This window comes from Lissotriton vulgaris, chromosome 6 (assembly GCF_964263255.1).
Source record: "Lissotriton vulgaris chromosome 6, aLisVul1.2, whole genome shotgun sequence".
Lineage (NCBI taxonomy): Eukaryota > Metazoa > Chordata > Amphibia > Caudata > Salamandridae > Lissotriton > Lissotriton vulgaris.
In genome coordinates, this window is record NC_141694.1 from 1,505,408,123 (window position 1) to 1,505,431,412 (window position 23,290).

Sequence of the window (23,290 nt, forward strand, 5' to 3'; positions counted from 1 at the left end):
AGACAACAAAGTGCAATCATCCGGACCCAACACTAGGCGGCGATCTATGCACAGATATGAATTCAGCAGCCCACATGCCTCGAACACATTGTTTACTATTCTTCCATGAACCAGCATTCTGTTAACAGGCCATTACATTTTGTTTTCATCTTATCACATTTGTGGTACATTCAAAGAGCTCGATTTCTGAAAACTCCCAATGCCTGAGGTATGGGATTGAGACTTGTGTGTTGAGTTCCCAATCATGGACATGGTGCAAGGCATGACACCTGACCAGGAGGCTAGAATTAAGATCACTGGTTACAGTGTTGGCTACACCAAGAGCACAGTGGGCAATGGTATTTGGAATGGTTTTGCATCCATCTCACTCCAATGCACACTGTTGTATCAGCAGAGTAGTTCAAAGGAGTTAGAAATCACCAAGTGTGTGGTTAATTGTACTGCCACCCTCTTGCAAGCTGTGGCAATCTTTTTACCATCTTTGACAGGAGTTGGAGTGTCCTTTGTACCCTGGGTATTAGCACATATCTGCGCCATGAGGCGCATGATGGAGTCAAGAGGAACGTGGCCAAGGAAGTATGGGTGGGGCATTGGGAGAGGGTTTGTATTTTTTGACGACCCTTGGTTTGATGACCAGAACTTTGACCGGCTCGTTGAAGGTGTGTCGCTATTTTGAGTATCCCCTTCAGCATGGAGATGAACTGGAGGATGCTTTTAGCTTTTTGAAAGTATTTTGACCGAAAGTCATCATCTTCCTGTACCAAGTGAATATCTACTTTATGAAAAATAGCTACCTTTTGGTTAATCTTTTGGTACAAGGTAAGTTCATCAGGTGGGAAAGGTTTTGTCTAGCACAGATCCGGGTCTGCATTGCCCAAGGGAAACAACATCATAGATGTCCTATGCATCATCCCAGGGTTCAGGATCATGGGGGGCATCATAGGGCTTCCCTGTAAACAATGGGCTTCCATCCCTATAAGGACAGTATGGTGAACCCACGTTTGAATCTGGAGGAGGTAACTTGTCTGGTGGTGGCACTGAGAGGAGGAGAGAAAAAAAAAAAGGGTCGCGTGCGGAGCAGGCTACTGTCCTCATCCTTATGTCTTTTGTACCCTAGAGGAACTGTAGGTTCCAAGTCAATTTTGTCCCTGAAGGACAACTTCTCCCTTAGCAGAGTTTCCTGTGGCAGCTTGGTTGAGATTTTCTAAGTTTGGCGAACATCCAATTTATTCGGTAATCGCTGGAGAACTGGCTGCTCGGAGTTATCATAGCCAGCTTTGATGGTGCTTTTGGTGTTGAATGTGATTTCAGCACCAATGCACCCCTTGGTGTTTTTAACATAGAGGTCTTTGGTGTTGATGGTGGCTGCGATGTGGATATGGAGTCAGGTGCCGGTTTTGGAGTGACCTTCAATGAAGGTGTTGAAGAGCCCATCAGGTCAGAGGAAGGATGTGACTTATGCGGGGTCTTTGTGAATGGAGAAGGGAGTGGTGTTTGCTCTCAAGGCTTCTGTTGGTGCTGACCATGGCCTAACGGCAGTGGTGGACCAGCAGGCTGCTGTCCAGTTTCTGGGCTAGACGTGTGGTAACACACTGGGGTGATGCTCTGCCTGTCCACAAAGTTGCCTTGGGTTAAAACTAGGTATCCTCGTGCTCTTGATGTTGCTTTCCCATGGATTCAGAGGTCGAACTTGTGTCCAAACTAGACTGAACCAGATAGGCCTGGAAAGGGCTGGCTTCTTCCTCCAACCTTGACGTTGCATGCCCCGTAGATGTCGGGATGGCGTCTCCATCTCGCCTTGTCATTCTTTGATGAGCCAACTCTACTTGCGTCAATAGCGAAGGGTCTTCTTCTACCGGACGATAAGGCAGACCTGGCACATGGTCTTGTCATGCTCGGGGGAGAAGCAGAGGTTGCAGACTTGATGGCGGTCTGTCAGGGTCAGTGACACTGGGAGCAGTACTAGAATGTCACCCTTTTAATCAAGGACCTGGTATTCTCATTAAGAAGGCACCAGAGACTAGGTGTGAAAGGCCCCAAGAAGGGCAAAGGCTTTGGTGTAAGGTGCCTTAGTGCTCCGGCTCCTTAAGTAATAATTAAACTGTATTGCGGTTCTGTGAAAACTGTTCTGTGATAATGGGAGTCATAGACGAACCCTGCGATGAGCGCTATTAGGTGCCAAACACTGACCCCAAATGTTACACGTCCATACCCAGAGCATAAAAAACAATCTAACATCGCCCTGAGCATTACCAGCTAAAGGAGTCAATATACCTCGGGACTCAAAAGGCATCGTCACAGAAAAATACTTTGAAAACATCCGAGCCCAACACTAGATGACAGGAGTATGCAGAGCTTGAGTATCTACAGCCACACATGCTACAATTGTTTGTCTTTTAACCATGTCCAGTGTCATCAGGTTATCATATTATTATATTTATAAATATAACTGTATTCATGGCAAACCTGTAATTCAATTTCAATATAGGAATTCTTAATGCAATGTGTAACATATCTCTTACTGAACTCAAACATTTAATGTACATGATCGCAACAGGTGAAGATATTTCCGTATTCTTCTGACATCATTCACATTGCTTCTGTGACAACAGATCAGACTCAGCTATGGATAGCAACAACTATATTATGCAGAATGATCTAGTGTACATTCATGTCCCAATGACTGATTATCTGTGAGGATAAAATTAATAAAGAAAGTGTTTTCAAAAGGTGCCCAATATCTGCATGGGTTTGCTAGGACATTGCTTGCTCATTGTTTGCACAACTGTGAAGGTAAGGTTTCCATGGATGTATAACTAACATTACAACAAATATTCAAATTCCAAATACCTTCAGCAGCTGAAGCTGGTCGTACGTGAGATCTTTTACAGGAATCTCAAACAGTTCTATTGACTCAGCATCACCTTTCTAAATAAAAAAATGTAAGTGTTACAAAACAAGCACAAACACATACCCCTTTTGAAAATATTTCACTGTAAAGTAAAAACAATAATTGCAAGCAAACCTCTATATTTAAACCAGGGGCCTCCAGCATCTCCTGTAATGAGAGCTGCTTGTGCTCAGTGAAAATAGTCGTGACCTACTGAGGGCCAAGTAACCTCGTGCATTGTCATCAGACACCCCCTGGCCCAATGTCCCTAGAACTAGACACTATGGTTTGAAAAAAAATACTGTAACTAGGGCTACTATGATAGGTGTGAGGGGATGTATGAACATGTGTGCAAATGAATGGGATATATGTGTATGGGTGACAGAGCTTGTGTCATATGTACTTGAGGTTCAAGGCATACCTTTAGCCATATGTGGCACCGTTACATGTACAACACAAACATACATTTTGTTTTTTAAATGGTAGAAATTTAAAGTGCAGAAAAATGTACTGCAAAAATGTTCATAAGGAACATTTTTCTGCACTAGATGGAACATTTTTCTGCACTTTAGATTGCTCCCATTTGAAATAAATGGCTGTATTATTTTTCAGTTACAAATATGACAGCAGGTCAACCAGTCACTGGGAGCAAGATGATTTCCGTCTGTAAATGTGACACTTAAATGGGAAAAAAATCAACTAAAGTGTCAACTTTCTGTTTATATGCATAATGAACAAGTTACTTACATCCGGTAACGCTTTTTCTGGTGGATACAGTATCTGCCTGTGGATTCCTCACCTTGTGAATATCCCCTGCGCCAGTAACATTCGGAAACTTTTGTAGCTCTCCACGCCGACGAGGACAACATCACCAAGGTACGGCTCCGCTCGCGACCTTGCTGACGTCACCGGATCCATAATAGAGCACCTTCGGCGTGATGACGTCAGTTCCGCCCCTTTTTTCCGTGCCCCCGAGGCACACGGACGTACCAACATAAATAGGTACAGTATACACAGTATTCAAACTAACACACAGTGTGAAATCAATGTAACAATTAAACATTACCATTGAAAGAAGACACAATCATAAAGTAAACACTTGCTGGTATAGAAGAGTGGACAACAGGGAGGCGGGTGGGCTAGTGAGGAATCCACAGGCAGATACTGTATCCACCAGAAAAAGCATTACCGAAGGTAAGTAACTTGTTCTTCTGATGGATACATCTGCCAGTGGATTCCTCACCTTGTGAAAAGAATCCCACAGCAGACCCCACTCCCGGAGGGTGTCCACTCCTCTATAGCAAGAAATCCTGAAGGGCAGAACGCGCAAAATGACCATCCCTCCTCACTTCGGAATCTACGCAGTAATGCTTAGCAAAAGTGTGGGGGGAGGCCCAGGTTGCCGTTCTACAAATGTCCTCTACAGGAACACCTCTAGATAAAGCAGATGTAGAAGACTTTGCCCTAGTAGAGTGAACTCTTATACCCTCTGGAGGTTCCTTACCAGCCAAGGAGTAAAAGATCTTTATGCACAAGATAATCCATCTGGAAAGTGTGCGTTTGTGCACCGTTCTTCCTTTCCTGCTGCCAGCAAAACTCACAGAGAGCTGGTAGTCCACACAATAGTCTTTAGTCCTTTCGAGGTAAAAACTCACCGCCCTCTTAGGGTCCAGATGCTGAAGCTGCTCCTCCTCCTTGGAAGGGTGAGGGGGAGGATAGAAGGTAGGAAGGGTAATGGACTGCCCCAGATGGAAGGGAGTTACCAACTTAGGCAGAAAAGCAGCCCTGGTCCGGAGAACCATTCTTTCAGCATGAATGGTCAAGAATGGGGGTTTCGAACTCAGAGCTTAAAGCTTACTTACCCTCCTTACCGAGGTAATTGCAACCAGAAAAACAGTCTTTAAAGACAGTAGTCTCAAGGGACACGTGTGCAAGGGTACAAAGGGAGAACCTATCAAGTAGGTTAAGACCAGATTTAAGTCCCATTGAGGCACAATAGAGGAAGTGGGCGGAAATTTATTGGTAAGGCCCTTAATGAAACGTAACACAATAGGTGACTTAAATAAAGATGGGTGATCCGGCAAGCAAAGGAACGCCGAAAAAGCCGATAAATAGCCCTTCACAGTAGCCACAGCAAAACCCTGCTGGGCCAGAGATAGAGCAAACTGAAGAAAGTCAGATAAACAAGCCCTCAAAGGATCAATAGACTTCTTCCCACACCAATGAACACATTTGGACCACCTATAGGATTAGATAGAGTTGGCAGAGAGACGTCTGGCAGACAAAATAACGTCCACCACGTCAGAAGGAAGAGAAAAAGAATTCAGGTTGCCCCGTTCAATCTCCAGGCATGAAGGTGTAAGCTCTGGAGGTGGGGGCGTAGAACCTGCCCCTGCGACAGAGAGGAGATCTGCCCTGAGAGGGAGATGGTGTGGAGGGCACGAGGAGAGGTAGAGGAGATCTGTGTACGACACCCTTCTTGGCCAATCCGGGGCGATCAATATAACTTGGGCCCGGTCTTGGCGAATCTTCCTCAGAACCAGAGGAATCAAGGGTATGGGAGGAAGCGCGTAAATGAGTTGTGAGCCCCAACTCAACTGAAACGAATCTCCCAAAGCTCCCTGCTTCGGAAACTGGAGACTGCAGAATGACGGGCAGTGAGCATTCTCGTGAGTGGCAAATAAGTCCACCGGAGGAGTTCCCCACGTCCGGAAGACGTGACGAACCACCTCCGGATGAAGCCTCCACTCTTGGTGGGCTGAGAACTGCCGACTGAGACTGTCCGCATGTACGTTCAGAACTCCAGCCTGATGATTTGCCATCAGACAAATCTGATGGACCAGGGAGGCAGAGCCTCTCTGCAGAGACAATGGAACCCCACTCCTCCCTGCTGGTTGACTTACCGCATCGCAGTTGTGTTGTCCATTAGGACTTGAATCGACTGACCGCGTAGGGAAGGGAGGAAGGCATTGAGCACCAAACGTATCACCCGCAATTCTAGAAGGTTGATGTGAAACAACCTTTCTTTTGGAGACCAAAGACCCTTGATCTCCAGCTCCCCAGATGAGCACCTCACCCTAAGGTGGATGCATCAGTTATCACTGTGGCAACCGATGGAGGCAGATATAAGGGCTTTCCCTGAGACAGATTGCCTTTCACGCTCCACCAAGACAGATCTGCTGCAGCTTCTCTGGAGATCTTCACAGACTCCCTGAGATCTCCCTTGTGCTGATACCACTGAATGCGGAGGTACCACTGGAGCGCCCTCATGTGCCAGCGTGCATGGTTGACCAACAGAATGCAGGAAGCAAACAGACCAAGCAGGCGTAGGACCTTCATGACTGGAACGACCGCTCCATTGTAAAACAAGAGAATCATTTCCTGAATGTCGAGAATCCTTTGAGGTGGAGGGAATGCTCAGCAGACAGTAGTGTCCAGTACCGCCCTTATAAACAGGTTGCACTGAGAGGGCACCAGGTGAGACTTGGGCACGTTTATCGAAAAACCCAATTTGTACAACAGCTGGGTTGTCACTTGCAGATGATGACAAATCTTCTCTTGCGACTTTGATCAGCCAGTCATCCAGATAGGGGAAAACTGGAATCTCCGATCTTCTGAGATGGGCTGCCACCACTGCCATCACCTTGGTGAAGACTCGAGGTGCAGTAGTAAATCCAAACGGGAGGACCGCAAACTGATAATGTTGCGACCCCACCGTGAAACGGAAATACTTCCTGTGAGACCTCAGGATCGGGATATGAAAATACGCATCCTGCAAGTCGATCAAAACCATCCAGTCCTCTTGCTGCAACGCTTGAAAAACCTGCGCTAGGGTGACTATCTTGAACTTTTCTTGCTTCAGAAAAAGATTCAAGATCCTGAGACCCAGGATTGGACGTAACGTGCCATCCTTCTCGGGTATCAGGAAATACCAGAAGTAGCATCCCTGACCCCTTTCCTGCTCTGGAACCATCTCTATCGCACCTTTTTTCAATAAAGTTAGAGCTTCCTCCTGCAGGAGAAGAAGATGGTCCTCCGAGCAAAACCCTTGGCAGGGAGGGTAATTTAGAGGGAATTCCCGAAAGGGAAGGGCATATCCATTCTACACAAGATTGAGAACCCAAAGGTCTGTAGTGACCGATTCCCAATCTTGCAGAAAATGAATAAGCCGACCCCGACAGGACCAGCATGATCCAGAATGGTGGCTCTAGCTGTGCTAAGAGGTAGAGGAGGAACTCCTGGGTGTCTACCTATCCTCCAAGATCCCAACGTACCACTCGAAGTGGTGGTCGCACCTAAAGAATCTTCGTCCCCGAGCCTGCAGCCTTTGTTCAACTTCCAAGTCACCCATTGAATAACATTGGGCGCCCGAAGGCCCAAAAGCACCTTGCACCCAGCCGCCCGAGTGCTGCTGGAAGTGCAGCAACTAACCTACTCTATTTCCCCACTTGCCCTGTGTAAGTGACCAGGAGCTCAGCACCCACAGCCGTGTGGCCTGCCTGCTAGCAGCCACCAACCGAAAGCCCACTATCCTCAATAGGATAACATTGGGCCTACTCACTCTGAACCCGGCGGCCCCTGTGCCGCTGAGGGTGTAATAACTGTACTGACCTGACCCTGGGAGACCCCTGAGTCTACCCCAGAACCTTAACTCTGCCAGCCGAATACTTACCCAAAGACCGATAAGGAAAATGCTACTTCCCAGTATGCATCTGTTCTTGGCATGTAGAGCTGCATAGTCGTACACTTTTGCAATAGATCTCCACCTGGTGTTGGGCTCGGATGATTGCAGGTTGTTGTCTTCTTGGAAGAAGTCTTTGTAGTCACGAGATAGGCGACTCCTCCCTTGGACAATACTGCGCATGGTCATCGACTCCATCCTCAGATTGTTTTTCGCCATGATGGGAAATGATGGAGTTAGTAGAAGTAAAGAGAAAGGATGTCCATGCGTGTGCATTTAAGTAAGATGAGTACTGGAACGGATACAAGTCCCGGGGAGGCGGGAGAGCGTGTAAAACTCTGCAGCTCTACATGCCAAGAACAGATGCATACTGGTAAGTAGCATTTTCCGTTCGAGGCATATGAGCTGCAGATCGTACACTTTTGCAACAATTGTGCAGCAGTGTCTTCCCTAGCGGTAGTCGCTTGTATCCATTGCAGCATACTGAAATAGTGTTTTAAGGACAGCTTGGCCTACTGCAGCTTGCTGCTTGGCTTGCACATCAACACAATAGTGTTTAGTGAAGGTGTGTATTGTAGACCATGTTGCTGCCTTGCACATGTCCTCTAGTGGTATATTTCCTAAGAAAGCCATGGAGGCTCCTAGTTTGCGAGTGGAGTGCGCTCTAGGAGAAACCGTTAGTGTACGTTTAGCTTTTTGATAGCATATTTGTATACACTTTACAATCCATCTGGCAATTCCTCCTTTAGAGATGGGATTGCCTTTGTTTGGGGGAGAGAAAGATACAAATAGTTGTTTTGTCTTTCTGAAGGATTTAGTCCTGTCTGTGTAGTATAACACAGCTCTTCTAACATCTAAGGTGTGTAAAGCCCTTTCTGCAACAGAGTCCGGCTTTTGGAAAAACACTGGTTAGCTCTACTGATTGGTTAAGGTGAAAAGGAGTAATAACTTTAGGCAGGAGTTTAGGATTGGGCCTAAGAACCACTTTATTAGGATATATCTGAAAAAATGGTTCTTGTATTGTGAACGCTTGTATTTCACTAACTCTTCTGAGAGGCGATGGCAACAAGGAAAGCAGTTTTCCATGTTAGGAATTGCAATTCACACTTGTGTAAAGGCTCAAAAGGGGGTCCCATAAGTCTTGTAAGAACCACGTTTAGGTTCCATACTGGAGCAGGTGGTAACCTAGGTGGGATTATTCGTTTTAATCCTTCCATAAATGCTTTGATTGCAGGTACTCTAAAGAGAGATAGATGTTGCCTATTCTGTAAATAGGCTGCAATTACTGCCAGATGCAGGCATATGGAAGAATAAGCCAAATTGGACCTTTGTAGGTGTAGAAGGTAGCAAATAATATTTTGGATGGAAACATCCAGTGGATCAATGTGATTATTGTTACAATATATTGCAAATCTTTTCCACCTAGCGGCATAACATGCTCTGGTAGTGGGTCTTCAAGCTTCTTTAATTATGTTCATACAGTCTGGTGGTAGGTTTAAGTAACCAAACTCTAAGACTTCAGGAGCCAGATCGCCAAATTCAGTTGGCTTGGCTCTGGGTGTCTTATTTCTCCATGGTTCTGTGTTAACAGGGATGGCGTGAGCCATAATTTTTGATGTGGAACCAGTGAGAGATCTAGTAGTGTGGTGAACCACGGCTGACGTGCCCATGTGGGAGCCAGTAGTATTAGTTTGAGAGACTGTCTGAGCTTGCGTACTACTAGTGGAAAGAGAGGGAGAGGCGGAAAAGCGTACGCAAATCTGCCTGACCAGTTCATCCCTATCGCATTCCCCTCCGACCGTGGGTGTGGAAACCTGGCGGCGAAGGTTGGGCATTTTGCATTTCGTGGGTGGCAAACAGATCTATCTGTTGATGCCCCCACATTTGGAAGAATGATTGAAGAACTTGTGGGTGTATCTCCCATTTGTGAATCTGTTGTGACTGACGACTCAACAGAACTGCTATCTGATTGTGAATTCCTGGAAGGTTTTCTACTGTCAGGTGTATGTTTTGTGGAGAAGTGTGGCTCACTGGTTAGAGCAGGCAGACCCTGAAGCAGAGGTCAGACCCGGGACCAGGGTTCAATTCCCGACGCGGCAGGGTCTTGAGCTCAAATGTCCATGGACTCGATAATTCTCGCTTCGGTGCCTGACCTAATCATGGGTTCACACTCTGCAACTCTGGGCATTAAGCTTGCTTAATCTCCACAACGGCCCCCCGCGGCGGGATGCCTGGCTTTCACCTTGGGGATGCCCTGTAGGGGCTATCTCACAGGGAAAAACCAGGACGGGTTCCCAAGGCAAGCGCGGAGATACCCCTTCGGGGGTCGATTCAGGCGCTATATAAGAAACATAATAATAATAATAATAATTTTGAGGAATGGCCCATCTCCAGATGTTCTGTGCAAGCTGGGACAGTTGCAGAGAGTGTGTCCCCCCCCTGTTTTTGTATATAATACATGGCTGTCATATTGTCCGTCCGGATTAGGACAGCTTTGTTTCGTACTTGTACCTGAAACGTTTTGAGTGCTAGGAAAATTGCTAGCAGCTCTAGATGGTTGATATGGAACTGTTTTTGTTGGTTGTTCCATTGGCCTTATGTGGTAAAATGCAAGAGATGGGCTCCCCATCCTGTGAGATGCGTCTGTGGTGAGCACCATCTGTGGAACAGGTTCTAGAAACGGCCATCCCATTGTCAAGTTTTTGGTGTTCCACCATTGCAGAGAGCGATATGTACAGCTGTCTACCAACACCAGGTCTGTGAGCTGACCTTGAGCCTGATTCCACTGCTGTGCTAGACATTCTTGGAATGGGCGCATTTGCAGTCTTGCGTGAGGAACTATGAAGATGCAAGACGCCATCATGCCTATCAGTCTCATGAACACTCTGGCTTGGAGAGACTGCTGGTGTTGAAAGATGGGAACTAAGGTCTGAATGCTCTGTATCCTGGCTGGTCTGGGATACGTTAGAGCTGTAGATGTGTCTATGGTAGCTCCTAGATACAGATGAACGTGCGAAGGCTCTAGGTGCGACTTGGTGTAGTTTATTGTAAACCCTAAGTTGTGCAATGACTGAATTGTTTGTTTTGTGTCTTGGACACACTGGTTGAACAATTTTGCTTTTATGAGCCAATCGTCGAGGTAAGGGAAGACATGTATCTGTTGTCTTCCGAGATGTGCTGCTACTACTGCTAATCACTTTGTAAACACTCGTGGTGCTGTTGTGACCCCGAATGGAAGGACTTTGAACTGATAGTGCTGTCCTTGTATGACAAACCTTAGATACTTCCTGTGCGCAGGATGTATAGGAACATGAAAATAAGCGTCCTTCAGGTCTAGTGTTGAAAGAAAGTCTCTGTTGTAGTAGTGGGAGTACTTGTTGTAAAGTGATCATGTGAAAATGATCTGATTGTATGTAATGGTTGAGGGGCCCGAGGTCGAGAATTGGTCTTAGTGTCCCGTCCTTCTTGGGAATTAGGAAGTACAGAGAGTAAACTCCTGTTCCCCGTTCCTCTAAAGGAACTACTTGAATAGCATCCTTTTGTAGAAGTGCTATGACCTCCTGTTGAAGCAGAGTTATATGTTCTGTGGACATTGGACGCTGCCTGGGTGGTATGTTTGGGGGGGGGGGGGGGGGGGGGTTGCTGTGAGTATGTTCTGTGGACATTGGACGCTGCCTGGGTGGTATGTTTGGGGGGTTGCTGTGAGTTCTAGACAGTAGCCATGTTGGATAACTTGTCTTACCCATCTGTCTGTTGTGATGGAATTCCAGACAGGTAGGAACTGTGATAATCTGCCCCCCCACAGGAGTGGAATTCTGTGCGGAGGCATAGGGATGTCACTGTTTGGGAGTGGAAGAGGAGCGGTTGTTGTTATTACCTCTACCTCTTCCCTTATTATTGTTGCCTCTGTATCCTCCCCTAAAGTATCCTTTGTTAGAAGAGGTCTGTGTGTGCGTCTTAAAAGATGATGGTGTATCTGTGCCGGTCTGCTTGGAGCCTCCTCTATAAAAGGAGCAGCGAAAAGAACTTCTAGTCTGTGTGGATTGTAATGCATCCATAGACTTAGCTGTGTCCGTGTCTTTCTTCATCTTTTCTAGTGTGTTGCCTACTTCCGGCCCGAACAACTGGTTCTGATTGAAGGGCTGTTTCAAGATGGGAGTCTGTACCTCTGGTTTAAAACCTGAAATGCGTAACCACGCATGACGTCTGAGTAGAACACTAGTATTGACTGCTCTGGATGCTGTGTCGCTACATCTAGTGCACATTTAATTGAGGCATTGGATATTAGTTTGCCTTCTTGTAAGAGCTCTGCTGCCTGATCTTTGTATTGATGTGGGAGGTGCTCCATTAGTTTTTCTAATTGGTCGTAGTGAGCCGTGCTATAGTGTGAGAGTAAGGCTTGTGTGTTTGCTATGCGCCATATGTATGTTGCCTGCGCAGCAATCCGTTTCCCTGGCGCAACAATAACTTTAGATTCTTTGTCAGGCGGGGGCGTTGTCACCAGAGGTCTGGGAATTGGCTCTTTTACGTGCATTAGACACTACCAAAGAGTCTAGTGGCAGATGTCCCTTAATATAGACTTGCTCAGATGGTGCTGGTCTATACTTCTTTTCTATTCTCAAATTTAACACCCTACATCGTACTGGGTCTTTAAATAGTTCTGGAGCATGTTTAATGACTCCTTTGATCATGGGTAGGATTTGCGTAGACCTTTGTTACTGCTCTCATGTATCCAGTAAAAAATCCTCATCAATGGCAGAGTGCATTGGAACCCCATGGTAAAGGGCAGCTCTATTTAATAGATGATTAAACCCAATACTATCTTCTGGAGGGGAAGGTTGTGTTGGGTAGTACTGAGGATCAGGAATGTCTGGCACATTGTGTGGTGGAAAACCATATAGGTCGTCATCCTTAGGATATTCTGGATTGACATCTTCATCTAAAGGGTATGCATGTGGCTCTGGTACGTCATTCCCCCCACCTAGATCATACTCCTCGTCAGTGTGGTGTGATGATGTAGGAGATTGAACAGGAGAAGCTATAGGTTCAATATAAGGAGGGATAGGAGAGGAAGAAGGTGAAGGAGAGGAAGGGTGCATTGGAGAAGTTGCACAATCCTTCTTTTTGGCAGGAACCACAGGTAGAAGTGGTGTGTCTGCTGGTCTCTTCTTGTAAGGAATTGCTTCCACATGTCCAGTTTTTGGATTGATGTAGACCTTCCATTGTTTAGGATCTGATCTAAACAGTTCTTCCTCCACTACAATCTTCTTTGGCGTCCATTTTTTCGGTGCCGATAGGGGTTGTTTTGTGTTTTTTGCTTTAGGAGGAGTTATCCAGTCCTGTGGCCCATTTTTCGGTGCCGAAGGTGGTTTTGGCTTGGTAGGCTTGTTAGAGGATTTAGGTGTCTCTGTATCAGGCCTTGGAGTCTTTGGTACCGATGTTGGAGATTTCGGCGTGGAGACAGGACTCGTTGGCCCTGCGGCGCCGGACTCTGGCTTTCCATCGTTATTTTTGGAACAGGAAGGTTTCGGAGTCCAAGCTTTCGGATCCGGTACAGATTTTGGCTTCGGCACAGATGTGTCTTTTGGTTTGGGTGGCGAAGGATCTTTGTCTTTGGGCACTGAAGGGCGTCTTGGCTTCGGTGTCGAAGAGTCCTTAGTTGTCAAAGGATGTTTCGGTGCCAATGGAGGAGGTGAAATTGGCACATGTGGTTGTGTCGGTGCAGAGGCACCGGTAGGCGTAGTTTTTTTTCCTCGGAGCCGAGCCCGAAGGCAGAGCGTTTGAGTGTAGATTTTGGTCTCGACTGGGCCCCATGGGCGGAGTGCAGACCGCTGCCTTTGGCTTGGGTAGTGTATGTTGTGCAGGGGCAAGAGTACTCACGGGCTGCCGAGATGGAATCGAGTCGTCTGAGTCCTCTGCCCCCGATATGATCTGGAGATCAGGCGAGTCTTCCTGGGCGACAAGTGGAGCCTCGTCCTCGGAGATATCTTCGAGTGGATCCTCGTCCCCGGAGACGTCCTCTCCGACGATCTCCTCTTCAAAGAGGGCCTCCGGTGCTAGCGCTGATCTCCTCATCTCGTGTTGATGGGCCCTCCGATCCCGAATGGTCTTCTATCGGAAGGATGCACAGGCTGTGCAGGTCGACTCGTCGTGTTCCGGCGATAGACAGAGGTTGCAGACATCGTGATTGTCGCTATGAGGGAATTTTGCTCGACATACCGGGCATCTCTTGAATGGAGTTCTGTCCATGAGGCGTAGGCCTGGGTCGACACACTGGAATGTAGCTGGTGATGTCGAAAAGTCTATTCGATGTCGAAAATGTTTATATAAAGCTTCACGCACATATTTTCTAGCCGGAGCGAAAAACTTTCTTCCGAACCCAGTGGCAGAAAAAGAACAATCTGAGGATGGAGTCTATGACCATGCACAGTATTGTCCAAGGGAGGAGTCACCTATCTCGTGACTACAAAGAGTTCTTCCAAGAGGACAACAACCTGCAATCATCCGAGCCGAACACCAGGTGGCAATCTATTGCAAAAGTGTACGATCTGCAGCTCATTTGCATCTAACCTTTATTTTCTCCATTAGGGTAACATTGGCTGGGTGTGGAGTTTTGCAACTTTAAAATATTCACTAAAAATCAGCCGAACAACTAATTCCGAATTACTCACCTGTTATCAGGAGAGAACCCACGCTGTATCTTTTAGCCCAGCACTGAACCTGAAGTAATAACCGTGATTTACTATTGACTCAATTTTCCTCCAAAGGAATCCATTGTCTGGTTTTCACCAGAAAATCTTCCAAGTGTCCAATTTCTAAGCAAATATTCCTTAAAAATCACCTGTATGACCTAAACCAATTCTTACAATTGTTTACAGGAGATACACCAGTGCTGGATCCAGGATCCAACACGGAGTAAGAAAAAGTAACTATAACACTACTTACCTGCTAAGTGACTTTCTTCCCATAGGACAACATTGGTGATTCTATGTGAAAAAGTTTCGAAGTGTCAACTTGTAAAATACAATAATATTCCTTAAAAATCACAACTGTAACCAAAACGCTTTTACTCAACCTTTTACAGGAGATGTCCCAGGAGTGAATCTAGGATCCAGTCCTGTGGTTAGAAAAGTAATCCATAAAGTAATCAATTGCATTCAACTAGAAATTCCCACTGAGCTCAATGTCACATTGTGTTTGAAACTGTGTTGCCTATTGCAAAAACTGTAGCTTTTGTACTCCAGAGTCTATTGCCTATTTGAAAAGTATTTAACTAAAGTAACTCATTCTGAGAAAGTATATTTTGATACGGATTGTTGGTTCTAAAATAAAACAACTATATATTTTTTACACAAACCGTTGGCCAGAGTTCCGTTTTTAAGTGTGTGAGACCATTTGCTGAATGAGTGTACAACAAATGCTTTACAATGTCCGCGGTTACTGCTTTACTGCTCGACCAAGCTACCACTTTGAAAAGTAAGGTTATATCTACCTTTAGCCTCCGCCATACCTCTTGGGACTGTGGACTGTGCACACTGTACCTTACTCTGGTCCAGTATATATATAGAGCCACTTTCTTACAGCGTGCTGGTGTGGTGCCTATATATGCACCACGCACCCATTTCCAGGAGTGGATGTTGCCATACAGAGCTTAACGCACAAGTTACTACTTGTGTAACTATATATCTGTAAGAGACATTAGTTAGTGATAGATTCCTTTCCTTAGAATATCCCCAGGCGTCAGACTGGATCCGGAAACATTTGCGTAGCAGTACCCTTGCGCGTCGGTAGGTGTCGTCTGCGGCTCCGTGTCAGTCGTCGGCATCGTGGGCGCCGTGATGACGTCGTCGGAGTACTTAGACGCCGCCTCCGCGTGCCGACGTCAGTTCTTAGACACAGCTTTTCCGCACCAGAAACGCAGAGCTATGCTAAAAACCAACACTGGTGCCATGAAACTAGGGCCCTAAAAGGGGATGACCTTAACCCTAGATATCGGTTCGCAGAACGGGGAGGATGGGTGGGTCGGTAACGAATCTATCACTAACTAATGTCTCTTACAGATATATCGTTACACAAGTAGTAACTTGTGCATCTGAAAGAGACACGTTGGTGATAGATTCCTTACCTTAGAATAGATACCCCAGCAATACCAACCCCGGTGGTGGGTCTGCGAACCAATAATCACACCACAAAGTCCTAGAGGATGGAACGGCCAAAGAAGCCATCCCTCAGGACTTGACTGTCCAGGCAATAGTGTCTTGTAAACGTGTGCAGCGAGGCCCACGTAGCCGCCTGGCAAATGTCCTGCAAGGGCACACCTCTTCCCAAGGCAGTTGTAGTCGCTGTGGCTCGAGTGGAATGAGCCCTCAGCCCAACAGGGGGTTCCTTCTTTGCCAAGGAGTAACACGCCTGGATGCACAAGATGATCCACCGCGAGATGGTCCGCTTGTGCACAGCTTTCCCCTTCTTAGCGCCCACGTAACCAACAAAGAGTTGGTCATTCACCCGGAACTGGCGTGTGCGGTCCAGATAGAACGAGAGCACACATTTCGGGTCCAGACGGTGGAGCCTCTATTCCTCTCTCGAGGGATGCGGAGGCGGAAAGAAGGTGGGCAAGGTAATGGACTGCCCAAGGTGAAAGGCCGTGACTACCTTGGGTAGAAAAGAGGGCCGTGTCCTCAACACAACCTAGTCCGGATGGACTGAAAGGAAAGGAGAGTTACAGGATAAAGCCTGGAGCTCACTCACTCTCCTGGCAGAGGTGATGGCTACCAGGAAGGCAGTTTTCAAAGTGAGAAGGCGAAGAGGACAGTTGTGAAGTGGCTCAAAGGGAGCGCACATCAGAAATGTAAGAACCAGGTTCAAGTCCCACTGAGGCATCACTAAGGGAACAGGAGGCAACGTATGTGTGATGCCTTTCAGGAATCGATTAACGATAGGGGACTTGAACAAAGAAGGTTGATCAGGCAGCCTCAGAAAGGCTGAAAGAACAGAAACGTAGCCCTTGATAGTGAGCAGAGCCCTGCTTGGCAAGAGAAAGAAGAAAGAGGAAAGAAGAGCCTCAGAAAGGGGGGCATTGAGGGGATCCACAGCCTTTGCTGTGCACAATGCCACAAATCTGTTCCACCTGCAGGTGTATACCGACTTTGTGGAGGGACGCCTGGCTGCCAGAATGATGTTGCAGACTTCAGGAGGCAAGTCAAATGGCCTCAACTGTCACCGCTCAATCACAAAGCATGGAGGTGGAGACTGGACAGGTTCGGGTAGAGGACCGTCCCCTGCTGCTGCGACAGAAGGTCCTCCTGAAGAGGCAGACGAACCGGAGGATCGACTGACATACTGAGTAGCTTGGGATACCAGTACCTTCGTGCCCAGTCCGGAGCCACAAGGTCGCGCTTGATCTTCTTCAGCACTCTGGGCACAAGTGGTATAGGCAGAAAGGCGTACAACAGACCACAACTCCACTCGCGACGAAAAGCGTCTCCGAGCGAGTGCCGCCTTGAAAATTCCAACGCGCAGAACTGATGACTGTAGGAAGGTACCTCCTGACTATGGTTGCCCCCAACTTTTTGCCCTGTGTTTTAGCTGGTTTTTGACATAGTCGACCTGGGACCCTGCCAATCAGGACCCCAGGCCTACTGCTCTCTCTGTAAAATGGATTCCATGTACCTTGGGTACATTTCCAATTGGTACTGGGCCACCTTATCAGACCCTGTAACTCAGGGCATAGGTGTACCCAGGGCCTACCAGGGGCTGAAGCATGTATTATGCCACCCCTGACTGGCCTCCTAAATTTGACACAACTGGCTGCATGACAGCTGGGGCAAAGTCGTGTAATCACCCTTTGCTGTAGATATAGTATACCTATATCTAACCCTAAAAATGAACACACAGATTCCTATCAGTCACTCCTATGGCAGGCCTTGACAATCCTGAAGGCAGAGTGCTTGGAATCGTGTGAGATGGTGCTCTGGCATGAGCTGAGCCTGTCTGCAGCTTGCGGAACCAAGTCCTAATAGCTGTTCCATGATAACGCATACCATATACTCTTAAGTGCATTATAATCCTCGCGGTTATATGCCATCTTTGGTATTGCTTTATCAAAACATGTCGAGTAAGGTGTCATACGAATTGGAATACTAACCCCTCGCCAATTCTGGCGACGGGGTTAGCATTCCACCCTACTAGAGGGACACGACATGTATGTAACTGTGAACCCCGGTTAAAGTTAAACGAAGCCTCAGCTCCACAAAATGGATGCTGCCACCACAGACACGAGTCTGACCCCCTGCAGCTGGGAGTCCTTCCAGCAAGGGGAGCCTGGACAAAGGGTTTCCTGTCAAGGGCGGTGCTAGCACCGTCCCAGACAGGGTTTTGTGTATCCTGGGTAGGCAGGGCTTTACAGGAAGGTGACTGCTGAGTGGCACCCCGGTGCTCACTACGCATAGGCCGGTCAGAACCAGTTCCAGGGGGACACCAGCCCCTGGCCTGGGGGAAGTCGGGCATGGGAGAGGGGTGTAACCACCCCCCTCCTAGTCCAACCCATAGGCAGGACCTAGTCACCGGGTCAGCCCCTTTTCTTAGTATAAAGATAGGAGCGGGCCCCCTGTTCAAATTAGATCATCTTTGGAATCAAGACACGACTTTCTGCGAAAGGACTTCAAGATTTCTTCTTCAAGATTCTCCCTTGTGACTAAGGAGTAGTCACCCTGCATCCGCAGGCACCATCCTAAGAACACTGCGGTCTGCTGCAAGTCCTTCCTCAGGAATCCGACGACACAGCTCGACGAGACCCGGCTTCCCTGGCACCTCTGACCTCTACTCACCTCTACAGCCAAGCTGAGAACCGTGAGTGCGACGAGACCTCGAGGGACCGACTATCGCCAAGACTGCACGACTTCTTCACAGCACGCCCGCCGAGTATCCCTCTGGTGAGTGCTTTGGGGTCCGAGAAGCCCCGACCCTGAGCAGCTCCAGCACCGAAGTGCAGCCTCCCAGCATCTCCACGATCTGCGTGGGGCCCTTCTGCTTTTTGCTGCTCACCGCGTTGTTTGGCTACTAGCCCGCTGGCTTGTGGCCTTCTTAACGACGCCCGACATCACTGCTGCTGGTCTGGTTGCTCCAGACTGGCCCTTGCTCCCTTCCAAGAGAGGAGCACCCCGGACCCTCCTGGTCCACTCCAGACACCATTTAAGGTCCACAGCGTGGGCTTGAATTAGCCAAGGCTTTGTTGCCCAATGCTGGGTCCAGCGACGCCGACAGCTTCATCCATTGTGGGACAGCTCGCTCCTCCATCCTGGTCGCCGACAACGCCTCCGGTCCGTGAGATCTGCAGAGCACAGCGTCGCCCACTCACCTAGTCGAGGTGACTACCATCCGGTGCCCTCCTGGTGCCACCTGACTACTGGCTAGTAGTCACGAACTTGGTCCCCTCTGCTTTCAGGTGTCATCTGTCTTCAAGATCCAGGCTTGGATCACTTCGAACTCTCTTCACTGGTCGCCTGCCAGCATCTTTCTTCCAGGCTCCTGGTCCGTCTACGAGGATTCCCGACGTCTTTTGAGACCTATGCAGCTGCAGCCCCTGGGCTAGGTATCTTCGGCATTTCGGTGCCCCAGCATAGCCTCACTATCCAAGGGTCAGAATCCACTTTCGTTTTCCTCCTACCAGGTCGGGTTCGCCCGAGAACACTAACTTTGCTTTTACTAGCTACCATAGACTTTGTCCCGCATCACGCGTGAGAGTGCACACTCTGCACCCGAGTCCCCTGGGTCTCCTAGAAGTAATCTAACGATTCTATAGTCAAGTCCTAGCGATTCCAAAGCCTATTAGTACTGTACTTACCTGCTAGTTATTTCGCATTCCACTTTCAAAGTATATGGTTTTCCGTGCCCCTCGGGCATTTGTATATACTGTGCTAACTTAAGTATTTTCGTAAGAGTTTTGTGTTGTGCTTAGTACCCTGTCCTCATAAAGAGTACAGGGCTGTTGTGATTTTAATAAATACACTGTTTATTTTCATAACACTTGTGTGGTGTCCTTTCACTTGGTGTTCAAGGGGTATATGTGTGGTATAACAGCTGGCTTAACACGCCCTCTCGAGTCTTTAGCCTTAGACTGCTCGTATCCATGCTACTAGGATAGCTGGTCTATAAGGTTGACTTACAACCAATCATCAATAAGGGTTGCTGGACTGATACATAGTGTTCACTAGAATAGTGAGCACTGCATATCAGGCCACCTTCTCACAATGACATTGCGCGTTCTCTTCGGTGGCGCATAGATCTAACCAAGGCTCTCCCCACTGCTGAAAGAGACCCTGCGCCACGTCCGATTTCAGACGCCATTCGTGATCCATCATGCACCGGCGGCTGAGTTCGTCCGCCCTGGCGTTCAGAGAACCTGCCAGGTGTTGAACCACCAGTCACGCCCTGATGTTCCAGCCATTGCCAGAGGCGCAGAGCCTCCTGGCAGAAGGTCCACGACCCCACACCGCCCTGTTTGTTGCAGTACCACATGGCGGTGGTGTTGTCTGTGAACACCTGCACTACACTCCCTCGGACAGAGGGGAGGAATGCCTTCAGTGCTAGACGAATCGCCCGCAGCTCCAAAGGGTTGATATGGAGCCGGGACTACGCCAGAGACCAGAGGCCTCTGATCTCCGCCTCTGCCATGTGGCCTCCCCAGCCCTGGAGGGACGCGTCCATCACAACTACGTGCTCCGGTTGGGGAAGGGAGAGGGATCTGCAGCTGACCCAATCGCGGTTCGTGAGCCACCACTGCAGCTGTCTCGCAGTGCCCTCCGAGATCAGGACATGGTCGGACAGGTTGCCATGATGCTGGGTCCACTGAAACTTCAGGTCCCACTGCAGAGCCCGCATTCGCCAAGGGGCGTGATGCACCAGAAGGATGCAGGAAGCCATCAGCCCCAGAAGCCGCAGCGTCAACCTGACCGAAACACGGGATAAAGGCATGAGCTGAGCCTGTCTGCAGCTTTCGGAACCAAGTCCTTCAGCTGTTTCCATGATAACGCTATACCATATACTCTTAAGTGCATTATAATCCTCGCGGTTATTGCCAACTTTGGTATAACATTATCAAAACATGTCGAGTAAGGTGTCATACGAATTGGAACACTACCCCCTCGCCAATTCTGGCGACGGGGGTAGCATTCCAACCTTCTAGAGGGACACAACATGTATATAACTGTGAACCCTGGTTAAAGTTAATTCGAGCCTCAGCATCACAAAATGGATGCTACCACCACAGACACAAGTCTGACCTCCTGCTGCTGGGAGTCCTTCCAGCGAGGGAGGCTTGGACAAAGGGTTTCCTGCCTTGGGAGGTGCTAGCACCACCCCAGACAGGATTTTGTGTATTAGGTAGGACAGGGCTGAAAGGAATGAGACATGCCTGGGGCACACAACGTGTCCCTGTGCATACTCCGGTCTAAACCAGTTCCTGGGGCACTCCAGCCCCAGAGCTGGTGCAGGACCGGACAAAGGATAGGGGGTGTAACCACCCCCCTTCCTGGTCCCACCCAGAGGAGGGACCTAGTCGTAGTACAGCCCCCTTTAGCCGGATAAAGGTAGGAGCTGGTCCCATTCCAAATTAGATTATCCTGAACAACTTTACAAGAAGAAACTCTGGACTTCGACATTCTGCTCCACAGAAGACTGAAGAAATCTCCTTGTGGGCAAGGAGTGTCCACCCTGCACAAGCAGGCACCATCAGCGTCCAGCGGCTTCCCCTTTGTCGTCTTCCTGCAAGGATCCAGACTTCAGAGCCCGACGAGATCCGGATTCCCAGACCTCTCCGACCTCTACCTACATCTGCAGCACAGCTGAGATCCGTGGGTGCGACGAGACACGTGGGACCAGCCAGCCTGAAAGAAGCAGCACTTTGCTCCAACACGACTTCAGAGGCATCCTCGTCCAAGTGCTTTGGGGGACTGAGAAGCCCCAACCCCGAGCAGCTCCTGCACCGAAGACCAGCCCTCCAGCATCCACGAGATCTGCGTGGGGCCCTCTGCCTGTTTGCTGCTCGACGCATTGTCTGGTCACTTGCCAGCTGGCTAGGGACCTCCTAGACGACGAACTCCGAAATCTTCACTGCTGGTCTGGTTGCTCCAGACTGGCCCTTGCTCCCTTCCAAAAGAGGAGCACCCCGGACCCTCCTGGTACACTCCAGACGCAGTTTTCCACGCACACGCTCATGGGTTGCCTTTGCCAAGGCCTATTGACTCGGAATCCAAAGCCGACATCGCCGACAGCGAGAGCCTGCGTGGGACAGCTCGTGCCTCCATCCTGGTTGTCGAAGACACCACCTGGTCCACGTGGCTGCAGAGACAAGCGTCCACCTTCACCTGATCGCGACGATGACACCTGGTTCCACTCCAGTCACTGGCTAGTTGTCCCCTCTGCTTTCAGGTTCTTCTCTTCACTGATCAACCCTTGGATCACACCGGACATTTTCCTCCTGACCGCCTGCAGCATCTTTTCTTCCAGGCTCCATAGACTTCAACGCCGGAACCCGACACGACTTGGCACCTATGCACCCGCAGCCCGTGGGTGAGGTAACACGAGCATTTCGGTGCTCAAAGGTAGCTTGACTCTCCTAGTGTCCAGCTCCACAGTCGTTTTAGTTCTACCTAGTCAGGATTGTCCGTACTCACCTTTTTCTTGAACTGTAGTCAAGTCAAGTCACTGTCCGTAGACACTGTTACGCATCTCGCGTGTGAGGTCACACTCTGCACAAGCGTTCCGTGGGCCTCCTATTACCTACCTAGAGTTAGTATAGCGTGGTCCCAACGATCCTACAGCCTCTGGACAGCTCCATTCCTTTTATCGACTTTCACATTCCACTTACTTAGTATATGGTTTGTCGTGCCCCTAGGGCACCATTGTAATTTGTGCAACTTAAACGCATTTTTCCTAAGAGATTGTCATGTGCTTAGCCCTCTGATCTCATAAAGAGTTCAGAGGTGCATGTTAGTTAATAAATACTTGTTTATTTTCATAACAACCTGTGTGGTGTCCTTCTCACTTGGTATTCAAGGGGTTATATGTGGTTAAAACAGCTGGCTTCACATGCCAAAAGAGTTAGCCTAAGACTGCTTTGTCCATGCTCCCATTAGGATAGCTGTTCATAAGGTTGACTTACAACCAATCACCATAAGGGTTGTTTGGACTGATACAAGGTGATCACTAGAACTAGTGAGCATCATATATCAGGCCAACCTCACACTCGTGTACCACAAGCAGGCATTGAATCCAAGGGATGATGGGACCATACAAACTTTTTTTTTGTCCTCTGAGGGGTTTTCTCCAGTTCCCCCTAATGAATGCCAGGGTGTCCCTACTCTGTCTATCTCTCTATATCCATCTCTCTATATCCATATATATCCATATATATCGATCTAGATCTAGATCGATCTAGATCTAGATCGATCTAGATCTAGATCTATATCGTTCTAGATCTATCTCTCTCTCTCTCTCTCTCTCTCTCTCTATCTCTCTCTCTCTCTCTATATATATATATATATATCCATATTATCTACTGGCGGTCGCCAGTAGGTAGCTATAGTTTGGACCTATTTTCCATAGGAAATCTGCAACATTCTATTTGCAATAACTTTGTCACTGGTTGACGAATCTTCGCAAAATTTTCAAAACTTATGGCCAGGTCCGTTCTTATCATGAAAGTCTCAGGGCGGTTCGTC

General features: G+C 48.2%; 1 protein-coding gene across 1 annotated transcript in view; it reads right to left on the reverse strand.

The window, feature by feature from the left end:
• The window catches only part of GPCPD1 (glycerophosphocholine phosphodiesterase 1), a 941,421-nt gene that overhangs the window by 340,731 nt on the left and 577,400 nt on the right, over positions 1-23,290 (reverse strand). Inside the window, exon 13 of the mRNA XM_086927681.1 lies at positions 2,851-2,928. Within this exon, the coding sequence (XP_086783807.1) occupies positions 2,851-2,928 (78 nt within the window). The remainder of the gene's footprint in view (positions 1-2,850; positions 2,929-23,290) is intronic.